The following is a 13,215-nucleotide window of genomic DNA, read 5'->3' as shown; positions in this document are numbered from 1 at the left end:
CTCTATCATTGCATCCTTATTCTGGGTTGCTTTTCTTAGCTCCTGTATTACTGTGAGCAGAGTTCTGAAGATTTCCTTCTGTGGCTGATCTGTATATGTTTCTTCTATGAGAGACCTTAGGTCTGTTGCTATGTCTCATTTCTCTGTGTTTGTTTGTTTTTGTTGGGAATGATGTGGTCTGTTGATTTTTTCCTTGATCCTTTCATAGGCCCCATGCTTCTAGGAGACCAGGGTAACCTTATCTGTGTTACTGTTAAGAATTATTTCAGGTGATTGCCTATGATCTACTATAAGGTTGGGTCGGACTGCTGTGTAGTCCGGGTTTCTCGACGGCTTAGTGACCAGCAGTGTTGAGATGTTTCAGCAGCTTGAGTGGAGGCTGCAGCCTCAGTGAGTGCCCTCAGGCTGCTTTGACCTGTTTTGACAGGGTACCCTTAGCAGTCCTTTTTTTGGTTTAGTAATAAAAAATAATTTAAAAGGTTAAAAATTAAAAAATAATTTAAACAAAATTTTGGGCAGAAGAAGAAAAAATGGAAAGAGAGGAAGATGGAGACGCTATAAAAGAGGAAAGAAAAGAAGTTATAATAGTAGAAGTGGAAGGAGAAGAAAAAAGAGATAGAAGGAAGCCCTATAGGAAAGGGGCAGAATAGAAGTACTAGCAATAATGAAAAGGGAGGAAGAAAGAAGAGAGAAAAGGCAATACAGAAAGTAAAAGAAAGAAAAGAGAAAAACCAGCACAAGATAAAGTATATATATATCCAGTTGTCTACAGTTAGGCTTTCGGGCTCCACTCCAATTCATCATTCACTTCAATATAGCTTGTTTTGGATATTTTGATACCTGAAACCTTACCCAGTTGACAACTCATGATCACACAGGCTGGTGTGCCTCTTCCATGTGGGCTTATTTGCTTCCCTGCTAGATGGCCACTTATATGAATTCAAACCTTTAAGATCACAGATGCTCTATCTATTGATAGCTGGGCAGCATCCGCTCTCTTCACCACATTTGCTTATGCACCTATTTTGTCTTCAGCGATCATGTCAGGAAGTATCAAAGAGTGCCAGTTTATCAGAACAAAGTGTTCTTGTATTAAGGGATACCTTGAGTAGAGACCCAAAGTCCGTCTGCAATCTTAATACTTACCATATAATAATCTCTCATTTAAACCATCTAAATGCAAAATAATTCAGAGCCCAGTCTTCAGTCACTTATACATGCAAATATTGTACTGGATGAATGCCATAATCTCTAGGCAACCATGCTCACTGCAGCCTTTTCTTAGCCAAGTTGTACGGTTGTAACCCGAAAACTCCTTGAGATGAATTGCACTGGTATTACATAGTATGGATAAAGTGGACAGGTTGAAAGGTGATGACATGGAGGGGCTCTAGAGGGGAAATTAATTATCTTTGTGCTTAGGTAAATCAGATTTTCAATGGATTATAATAATGATGGGGTGGAAAAGCGGAAGATATAGAGAGTTTATCTTTGGGGGTTGCATGGAATGGGGGTGGTGACTTGCTTTCCTAATGACTCAACTAATATGACTGGAATTGTCCTGGTTTGATTTCATTGTTTTGGAAAGATTTGAAATTGAAAATGAAGGCTGGAATGTTGAAACATTACAAATATAATTAAGGGAATAAAAATGTTTTTATTTGTGATTTTTATTATCCAGTGACAATGAATTAAATAAAAATCACTTTGTCATGATGATTTCTTTTGTTTTGTTTTTTCAATAAATCATTTTATTGGGGGCTCTTACAGATGTTATAGCAATCCATATGATGATGATTTCTTTTTTCTTTTTTGATGATTTCTTAAACATGCATCTGCTTATGAAAATACAACACATGACAACATAAATAGATTTACTTCCTCGCCCACCCCTATTCTCCAAAGATAACACCCAACATCAAATAACAGACACAAAATTATACATTACACAAATGTATTTATCTCCTGGCAGAACTGTCTTTTACTATCTGTTCACAAGCAAGTTTGTGAAGTTATTAAGAGGATCTATGGTTCTAGCTTTTATTTATATAACTAAGGAGTAGGCTCTCTGATTGGCTGTCGTATAGCATAGCACATAATAGGACTTTTCTGGGGATAGAGTCCTCTGAATTACCTTCCATCCATTATCCATGGACTTGTTCTGAATACTGCCTTCCTTACAAGCAATTCCACCCTGCTTGCACTCCTTTGCTGATATCCTAGAGACAACAATGGACTGTTAAAGAGAAGGTGCTCTCCACTTTGCACCCTTCATCTGTGAAGCAAATGTGAGGCAGCCCCCGGGAATGATGCAGCCACAGCCACTTTTCACTGAGCCTCCATTGTTTCCAGTGGGACATTTTCTTCCTGATCATCTTTCTCTCCTTGGCTCTTCTCTTCTGAAACCATATTTTCACCTGAAATACACATGATTTAATGGGTATAAGAACTGGATATTATTAGCATATTGCTTATAATATTATATAGGGACTTTTACAAAAATCTTTTTTCCATGTATCACTTCAGTTGAGTCTCATATAGGTTCTTCCTAGAAGAAGACTAAATTAATATATGTTTAAAAAGATGAGAGTCAATCCAGGATTGATCAACCTATAAAGACAGAAAGTAGAATAAAGGTTTCAGGGGGAGGGGATACTGTGGTGGTGGTGGTGGTGGTGGAGCAGGGGTGGTCAAAGGGAGATGATGTCAAGGAGTCCATGTAGAAAAAGAACATCTGGAAACTGATTGTGGGGGCAATTGTACAATTCTCCTTTACATGATTGAACTATAGTATGATATGGATATGGATTTAGGATTGACAATGAGGGTTGGAATTATTGATACAAGACAAATATGATTAAGGGATAAAAATGGTGCCAACTCATAATTAATTTAAAAAATAAATCAAAAGATGATAATCAGAAATGAATATATTGCTTAAGATGGAACTGAGATATTATCTAGGGCTTCAGATTCTAAATGAAATGCTCTTTATATTATATCTCACCTACTATCTCTTTAGCACTACTAGAATTTAATAATAGAATGACAGATGCTTAAGAGTAATAAGAATGTAGGGGTTTTAATTGAACAGGTGACTATCATTAGTTGTGAAAAAGAACTTCTAGTAGTAAAGCCAATGAAAACAATAACTGTGTGAGCAAGAATAGTGAAATATTATTTATCTCCTACCAGAGATAAAGATCAAAATGACATCAATGTGCTTTTACACTTGATTGAATTGTAAGGTGATTGGGATGGTGAAAATTATAAATGAACATTAAACATTAGGCCTCTGATTCCAGGATTACTCATAGACTTAAGGAACATTTGGAGGTTATGTAATGTCAAAGTCTGGATGAATGGAAACCATTGACCCTTGCTTGCCACAAGTTACTATGCATTTAGTATCCACAGTGAGCTCAATTTGGAGCAGGCATCATACGATTATGTAAATGGATACACTTAAATGTCCTACACTTAATGACCCAAAGCACCTGGGTTCAGGCAATAATATTGGTATTCCATTTCACACGTAGGTTGTGGCTATTTGCAAGCCAGATGAAGGTTTTGACTTGAGGATCAAGTCCTTTGGAGTTGTAATCTCCCTCCACCTCCTATGTTCCTTATCCCTTGTGGCGCCCATTACAGTGCAACAAACAAGGACTCTAAGAAAGGAGATCCGGGAGGATGAATGTGGTGTTAGAAAAACTTAGAATGTATACTTTATTTTGCTTACAACTGCTCCTACCAAAAACTTCAGCTGAGGTAACGGACTATATAAGACACATTAGATATGATTCTGGTGTACCTGTCTCTCAGAATGGCCTAGGGTGACTGCTAGCTCTGATTTCCTCCAAATGGTGATTATATCTATTGCAGTGGAATTCCTTCTCCAGCTCCAACCTTTGAAGCTCTGTGTAAACAACACGATACTTTTCTTTTGTCCTGGTTTTTCCTATTAGGGGAAAATGAAATGTATTTAACATTTTTCTGGGATTTTTTTAGAGATTGTTTGGATTGAAGGAATCATAGTCAATTTTCCCATCCACATATTTTACTTTAAAATATAAAGTAAGTACATTTTTAGTTGACCATGTCATACGTTCGTTAAGTAATTTGTCATCTGTGGCTCTGATATGTACTTATAGCCATAAAACCAGCATCCTTCTAAATAATTTTTTTAATTTCAGTCAAATCACAATAACTTCACTATTGACCTACTGTTATACCAAAACATTTTAAAACAAACATGTAATTCACGATTTTCACTCCTTTTTCACTGATATGAGGACACCATTACATTACAACTTCCATTATACACACACTTTCCTTTACATTTTATGAAGTTTGTCCATTTATACTGCTTCCTACTCAACTTCTATGTGCCATTTTGATTGATACAGTTATATCTGGTCTTCATTTTACAGATAAGGAAACTGAGGCTCAGTGTAGGCAAGTGACTTTGTGTTAGTAAAGCTGAGGCATGGTCACCCAAACATGTACCTTTTGACTGACTCTCAATACGGTGTGCTAAAGAGCACCCGCATTTTAAACATGCTGGAAAACATAAGCAGTCCAAGTGTGACAAACTATCTGTGATTTTGATATTAATAGTTATATCTGCATCCTACAGATAATTTGTTTTAAATGTGATAAAATTGAAAAGGAAAAAATAGTTGTCCTTTAGCAGATTCTGTTCTAGAATACCTCTATTACTTATTGGAAAAAATAGTTCCATTTATTTGTGTGTGAGTCTTAAAATAAAATTTTTCCCTACGTGAATGAAGAATGAGGGAAGGAGAGAGTGTTGACTTAAGGAGACTATGCGATTTTTACATGCCCTTTCAAAGGATATCCAAATATTTACTTTGTATTACAACATTTAACTAATTTCTTATGCCCTCCTTCAAATTCCGCCTTTCAAATGTTCTAAAGGGGATTAGGAAGTTTCCCTTTCACTTACATTTCTCTAACCTCCTCCAGGCTCTTCCTTCTCTTCTGATGGCTTTGGGAAACTACTTCTGATCTTCCCTTGTGATTTTTGATGTGAGGTTTTGGGGGCATAGGTCTGTAGGATAAAGGCTTCTTTAAAGTAGCTCCCCCTAAACTCCACTGAGGTGTTAAGATGCAACTCAAGCCTAACAAAGTAGATACACAACCTTGGATTCCTGCACCCTCTTTACATTCAGGCACCCCACCCAATGGTTTGGAATTTACAAGCACTAAGCAAATGTCAGACACCCTTTCATCTGCAGGACAAAAAGGAAAGGAGCATGAATGAAGACCCAAGTTGTAAGTGAGGGGGTATATTTGAGCTTTAAACGAAATAGCCGAATGGTGCATAGACTAATTAATGAAATAAAAATGTCCCCCTGCAAATGTAAATGATGAGCTTCAGTCAATTAACCCATCTCAGAGGTTTAAAGTTTGCGCTGGTTTTTTGATAGAAAACAGAAATCTAGGAAACCAAACTATCTGACTTTTGGTATGTTACAAAGACAAAACTGTATATAATTTGGGTCAAATGAAAACCTTGAGATCTAACTTATTTCCAAAACCTCAGATCTTGGGACCAAATTATATCTATGGAGAGATGTTTCCTAGAACCCTTCCTAAGCCCCAAATTGGCTGAATGCTTAGATCTCAAATTAATGTAGAGCTTAACATGTAAATTATGTTTCCTTCTCTTTGAGAGTCAAGTAAATATAACTAGACTTTAAGAGCCCTGGAAAGATTATGGTCCTTCCTCACTCTCATTGGTCATAAACTCTCCTCTTGCAGTTTCTTTAAGGTCAATAAAGTCAAGACCAGACCTCTTTATTTGCCATGAAAACCCTTTCCGGCAATATAACCCCTCTGAACAAAGGAGTGTTGAGAAAGAGCCCGCTGCATATCAAAGTCATCCAAGGCATTGAAAAGGGTCTCCTGCCTCATTCTGACAGATAAGACCTCAAACCCCAAAGATGTGGCTCAGGCAAAAAATATTGACTGTACTCTTTACAAAAGAAATGAATGCAGATTTCCTAGTGTTCTCCTATGTCTTTCCCCAACCTCTTCCTTTATTGCCTGTTCTGCTTAAATAATGAAACTGGATTGTATATAGGGGTTAGACATTTTGTGGTAAATGTAATGTTCATATTCCTATACTAAAGCATTGCTTTAATTAAAAAAAAAATTTAACCTCTTTTATTGACATATAATTCATGTGCCACACAAGTTGATGGTTGTGTGATCATCACCACACTCAATTTTAGAACATTATCTTCATTGTTGTGCCTATTATCATTAGCTCTTGTACCTGTTATTATTAACCCACCCCCCACCAACCTCCCATTCCCAAGACCTAAGAAACTATTAATCTAGTCCAAGCACCGCTTTCATTGTTCAAGCTAGTCTCTTTTCCCAGAGGATATGACACTTCCAAAGGCGATAGACATCACTAAACTGCAGCCTATTGAAATGGGCCACATTAAGTGGACTTTTGGTATACTCATGTCTCAGAAAGACTACTTGGACACTAGTGTACGTTAGTTTTAAAAAGTAGCAGAAGGCTGTTCTCATCTTCTGTGGTGGGGGTTTCATTGCCTGTACCACAAAGAGCTAGGCAAACTCCTTAGACCAGAATGGATCTTTCCTGTGGCCCCAGAGATCGATCCACACAGAGTTCCAGGCAAATGTTATCCTATTTGATGACACGTTATCACCTTACATAAAATTAAAATAATGCTCACTTAGGACACTGGCTAAAGAAGTGAGTTAAACAGAAAAGCATCTCCAAATCTAGGGCTTGTGATGATAATGACAATGGGTACAAAGATGATGAAAACAAATTTTCAAGAAGTATTGTGCAGTTGGCCCCACGATGATGATTTTTAATTTTATGGGAACCTTTCATTTGTTTTAGCTAAAAGTGAATCAAACGACAGTTTAAAATAATTCAGTGAACTTAATAAATTTTTTATTGGGGCTCATACAACTCTTATCACAATCCATATATACATCAATTGATAAACCACCCTTATACATTTGTTGCCCTCATCATTCTCAAAATTCGCCTTCCACTTGGGTTTCCTGGAATCAGCTCGTTTCTCTTTTTCCCCTATCCCTCCTTCCCTGTTCCCCTTCCCCCTGAACCCTTATTAGTTTATAAATAATTATTTTATCTTATCTTACACTGCCTGGCGTCTCCCCTCACCCACCTTCCCATTGCCCATCTCCCAGAGAGGAGGTCACACATAGTACCCCAAGATCGGTTCTCCCTTTCTACACCCCCTTCCCTCCCGGTGTTGCCATTCCCACCACAGTTCTGAGGGGTTCATCCGTCCTAGAAAAACAAACAAAAAAAAGACTGCTTTGTATTATTTTACCATGAGTCTGATATTGCTGTAGGTATTTTGTGTCCATAATTTCTCATATAGAAGTCACATTCTATTTTAGATTTATAGGAATGGCTTACTACAATCATGAATATATATTGGATTTTAGCTAATGTATAATTTTGCATTTATTGGAATGATCATGCTTTGGATATGTTAATTTGATGATAAATTTTCTTAATAATCTTTGTCATGTCAAACCAGCTTTATATTCCTGGGATAAATTGAAACTGCTAATTTTACATCATTACTATTGAGAGATATAGAGTCCGGGGACTTAAAGGCTTGAAAGTAAACAAGCGGCCATCTAGCCCAGAAGCAACACAGCCCACACGGAAGCAGCACACCAACATGTGTGATCGTGAAGGGCAGAGGAGACCAGGTCTCAAACAACAAAGGCAGGGAGAGAAAATCACATCACCGTGAATGAGGGGGAGTGCGTGATGGGGACTCAATGACCATCTGTAGATAGCTGGACATCCCTTGCAGAGGGGTAGTGGGGAGGAGATGAGTCACTCAGGGTTCAGTGTAACAACAACGAAACTAAAAAAAACCGTCCTCTAGTTCTTGAACGCTTCCTCCCCTCCCAATTATCATGTCCCCAATTCTCCCTTGCGGACCAAGTTAGACCAGAGGATTTACAGCGGTGCCGTAGGGATCTGGAAACACAGGGAATCTAGGACGGATGAACTCCTCAGTACCAGCAGTGAGAGTGGCGACACCAGGAGGGAAGGGGATGTGGAAAGGGAGAACTGATCTTGGGGATCTATGTGTAACCTCCTTTCTGGGAGATGGGCAATGGGAAGGTGGGTGAGGGGAGACGCCAGGCAGTGTAAGATAAGATGAAATAATTATTTATAAACTAATAAGGGTTCAGGGGGAAGGGGAACAGGGAGGGAGAGGGAAGGAAAAAAAGGAAAACGAGCTGATTCCTGGAACCCAAGTGGAAGGCGAATTTTGAGAATGACGAGGGCAACGAATGCATAAGGGTGGTTCACTCAATTGATGTATATATGGATTGTGATAAGAGCTGTATGAGCCCCAATAAGATTTATTCAATTAAAAAATATATATGTATGTTTGACTTTGAAAAAAATTCAGTGAAATGATCAGAATCAAAGGAGGCAATTGATAGGCCTCAAGAACCATTGATCAATTGATTTAATTGAACGCCCTACGTGAATAAAGCCTTTTAAGGATTCCTTACTCAGTGTTTTGTTCCAGTGACTTCATCAGAGTTACATTTACATCCTCCTCTTACATTCTTTCCCACTCCTAACTAGAAAACCTCTTTTCAAGCCTGCTCCCTTACCACCTTACCTTATTCATTTATGGCCAAAACTCCAGACAAGAGAAAAGATTAAAAATAACACCCGCCTATAATGCACTGAAGATATTTAGAGTATGGAAATACTATTTTTTTCCACAGAGGTTGTTGTAGCAGAATCCTATTAATATAGTCTTTAAATTGAGATGTGTATTAGAATAGACCACGGAGATAACTAAGAGCGGATATTTCCCTTTTCATTCTAATAAACCATAATTCATTCTGTTTTGTCCCCTTTCTTTTATTATAAAATCGTATGCCATGACAGTCCTTCACTATGTCCTGTTCGCTCATTCTTAAAAATATATCTATAGTTTTCTTTAACTTAAGGCTATTTGAAACTTTATTCAATAACAGAAAGAGCTTTCATTTGGCTATCTTAACTTGGCAGAGTTACATCCATTTTGCAGTTCATCTGTGTTGCTCTCAAACTGTGTTGTGCCACAATACTACAGAGTGATGTGGAACATTTAGAATGATTGGATGCATTTATTTATTTAGCAAACATTTTAGCACATACTATGTGCTAAGCATATAAATGGGTGCATTTTGGTTGGAAGTGGTCCATTGAGGCGATCATCTTAATTTTCATTTTGTGGGGTTCATAATCTGAGGTTCCTGGGAGGATTTCATGACTCCTGTTCATGAAGAACTTGAGTGTGCCCCAGCAAGTGTGCTTGTGTGCATTTTTCTGGGAGGAGGGTCCACATTTTCATCATATTCTTAAATTGCTGATAAATATATACCTTGGGCTACAAGAATATAACAAGGATGTCATTTAATTTATAAGGTGTATTAAGATTTTTAAAATTGAATCGAACAAAACCTCATCGATCAGATTGGCTACCAGGAGTCAAAGGCATGCCATTCAACTTTAAATTTCTCATAGAAATTGGAGAGAATATTTTGTCACTATGGCCATGTTTGAGGACTTAGCTAATGAGGAAGCTCCAGACAAAGGAGTCCCCTTCTAAAATCCCCCCTGGCACCTCCTGGCAGGCTCCAGGTTGTAAAACAAAGGAAAACAGAAGATATCTAAGCAGAGAAGGATGGCATAGTTTTTCCTTCTAATGAGAAAATTCATCACTCAACAACTCTTTCATTTTGTCTTCCAAAAAATCACGCCTTGGTAGCATTCTTCTTTCAAAACAGAAACCTGGACTGGGAGCAGCTACTTTTTGGACTTTGTGTCTTTTGCTTATTGTTAGGGCCTAGTAAATGGACGTTCATTACAACCCCAAGATTAGATATAATAGCAGGTCAGGAAGGTACCCACTCTAAGCTTATTTTCTGCATATTTAGTTGGCTCACTCATCCATATTTCAAAAATGAAAAAATGCACACTTACTCCAAACACTCCTCAAAGCCAAAGATTTAAGCTCGGCTTTTAATTAGAATTGCTACCTTACTAATGCCTGAATCAGCAAGAATTTATTCCTCCCAGCAAAGTCCTCCTAATGGTTAGATTAGGTCCCTTGCCACCCTCCTTCCTGTGCCTTTTTCTGTAGGGATAAAAATGCAGAACTGTGAATAGGAACATAATCACTGTGAACAAATATGATTTAAATGTCATTTCCTCCCCAGAGGGATGAAAGAAATTGAGTTGAATTTTAATTTTTTTTAATGGGGGGTGGAGAGTAAAAGGTTGGAATAAGAATGTGATAAAAGGATAACTACAGAATGTACAGATGTGCTTTATACAATTGATGTATGTATATGTATGGATTGTGATGGGAGTTGTATGAACCCCTAATAAAATGTTTAAAAAAGAACAACTACAGGTGAAAACACACACACACACACACACATTCCATCCAAGATTAAAGTAGATCTCTCATTTCTTGGACTTGGGCTTAGTGCTCAGCAACCACTGGTTTGCTGGCAAGAGCTCAGGGTCTGCTGGGGTGAATGGGACTATATGCACGCTGTCCATGAGCTCTGGCCTGGACAGCGATGAAGAATTTAACCACTTATTTTAGTTTTAGGTACTATTCATGAAGAGTTAAGGGATTAATGTTTAATAGGATACTGTGTCCCTCATTCACCCCAGCTATTATGTCGGCAAAAAGAACACTGGAAAAAAGCCGTGGGTTTGAGTGGAGAGGTCACTTTCAAACACTTCACCATCCAGATGGGTCAGCTCGAGCACAGCACAAAACTAGGGATGGCCTACTCCCTGGACCTAAGCTGAACATGGCCTGTTTTGAAGGAGAGCTGACCTGTCCTCCGCGGGCTGAAGGGGGTGAAAATGAAACTGTCAAGCAGAAACCGCCAGCCCTTCTGCGGGATAAAGATCATGCTTTCCACTCCCGTCAACAGAGTCCCTCTCCGAAACCACCGAGGCCATTCCATTCTGTTTCATGTGGTCGTTCTGGGTCGGAATCAACTCCATGACAGTGAATTTAAAGTTTTTCTTTTTCGCTTGTTTGATCTTCATCCTTGTAGTTAGTTCAACACACCAGTGATCTCTGAGTTCCCTTAAATGATCAGGAGCGAGTTAAAATCACCCCTATGGTTCATTTAGCTCCAAGCTGTACGTTGAGATGGATTTGTACTGAGACTCTCCGAAGAGTGAGCTTGGTAATGGTCCGAGATAAGAAGGGGAAGGTAAAGCAGGAAACTGGCCTTGAAGTGGCGTCCTCAGCTACATTGTCCAGGAAGAGGCTTAGATAGGAGTAAGGGAAGAGGACTGGCAATCCACGGAAAATTGAACAGAAGGGGAGAAGGAAAGGCATGAGGGCATTGGAATTTATTACTCACCTGTCACCAGCAAGGTCTTGCGCATCCATGCATATGGGCGGTTCTGGTCCCTGCTGGAGGAGCTTGCCTCAGCGGTCCCAGCATGGGTGGGGATCAGTGTCCGGTCAGTTGGACTTGGCAGGCTGCTACCACTCTTTCCACCACCTGTTGGGTCCTGGTTGGTGTACCCTGGCAAGTCAAAAGCGGCTAGGCTAGGGATCATGTTGTTGGTGGGCAGCACACCCATTGTATTGAATGGACCAGAGTATTCGATCCAGTCTTCCTGGGGAGGACTGCACAGGGAGCTCCCAGCTCCTAGCGATGGTCCCTGGAAATCCATGTTGGGCACGTGGGGATACCCTATGTAGTGTGCATAGGCTGGGAATGCTCGGAAGTTGGGGTCTGGCAACGGACTACCACTGCCCCCAGAGCCAGCTCCCCTAACGCTGCCGTCTCCAGGAGGACTCTGGGTGTGTCTGGGTACACGCCCGCTTCTATCTCCAGAAGGCTGCTTGCGTACATGATGCCTAGGGTAGAAGAAAGGCGCTCCTTAAGCCATCCTGAAGTTCCTGCAAGGCAAAGACAACCCAGCTTCCAGAAGCAAGTTGGTCTTAGCTGTGCTGCTAGTTACGCTGCTCCCCTACAACTGCGCCATCCCTAATTTCCTACCCAGACCGCCTGGTAGGCCAGCACTGAGGGACCACCAATAGCTGGGCTGAAGTCAAGGGGCTCCAAGCCTTTACATAGTATTTGCATTCAAATGAAGGGCCATTCCACTTTCACCAGGATTGTTCAAATAGCGCTCCTTTTCCTTGAACTTTCTGGCATCTTTGGGCTCATCTTTCTTGCTTCTTTTCCTCCAGTCCCCATAACAGCAATCCTGTGCTTTCGGAGAAGGGAGCTTCTTTAGGGAGTTGTGATCAATTCCCAACAAAGTAATATGGAGATATTCAGAAGCAGGACCAAGTCCTGTTCTTTGCCATCAGTTCTCTGACCATGCACCTCCCAGGGACCTCTGTCTGCTTATAGATCTTCCTGGGCCCCTTTGCCTCTGCAGTCTCCAGTCCCGTTGCCTCTGCAGTCTCCAGTCTGCTCACATTCTCAGGCAGGAGTACACAAACACAGGACGTGCCCATGATGCCCCTGAAAAAGGCTTTCCTTTCTCCTCACTCTCCCTCCCCTGGGATTCATTCTACCACTACATACCGAGTGCCTGTTGTGACCAGTAGACAAGTGTGCTTGCTCTGCTCTCTTAAGGTCACAGTCCAGGCTGAACTGAGATGATGTTTTGCAAATGCACATGAATATATAGAAGATGAAGAAGGTAGGCCATGAAGAAAAGGAAGAGAGGGAACATAACATGTGGCTAGTGAGTTTGCATATTTTTCAGGCCAGCTCACTAGTCTCAGGGGTGTTTTCTGCTAGGTATGGAGTCGGCTCAAACGTGCCCCAAGGCATCAGAACCCATCTCAAATGCAAGGCAACTTGCTGTCAGATTTGAGAGTTCCTTTGTATAAAGGCAAAGGCTTGCCAGCATTTGCCACTGAGCTCCAGAATGTACCTCAAATAAGCAAGTTACTTGGAAGCGCAGAACAGATCTGTATTCTACCATCCCTGTCCCATCCAGAGGCAAGCTAAGCCTCTACTCCAGACTGCCCCCCCCCCCAATGTGCTTCTCTTCGAAGTCCAAGCAAACTCAGCACTTCCACTTTGCTAATCCCCTGCTGACTTTGGGAAAGTCACTGCACCTCAACAAGAGTTTCTAGGTTC

General features: G+C 40.2%; 1 protein-coding gene across 1 annotated transcript; it reads right to left on the bottom strand.

Annotated features, from left to right (window-relative positions):
• Positions 1-2,239: 2,239 nt before the first annotated feature.
• On the bottom strand, positions 2,240-11,967 carry CDX4 (caudal type homeobox 4). The gene is given in 6 exon segments (XM_075538384.1): positions 2,240-2,348; positions 2,350-2,417; positions 3,812-3,868; positions 3,870-3,958; positions 11,467-11,916; positions 11,919-11,967. Coding segments are annotated over 6 exon segments (822 nt in total).
• Between the last annotated feature and the right edge of the window lie 1,248 nt (positions 11,968-13,215).

The sequence above is a fragment of the Tenrec ecaudatus genome, chromosome X (assembly GCF_050624435.1).
Source record: "Tenrec ecaudatus isolate mTenEca1 chromosome X, mTenEca1.hap1, whole genome shotgun sequence".
NCBI classification, from domain to species: domain Eukaryota; kingdom Metazoa; phylum Chordata; class Mammalia; order Afrosoricida; family Tenrecidae; genus Tenrec; species Tenrec ecaudatus.
Note: the sequence above shows the minus strand (reverse complement) of the source record. Positions and strands in the feature narration are given on the sequence as shown.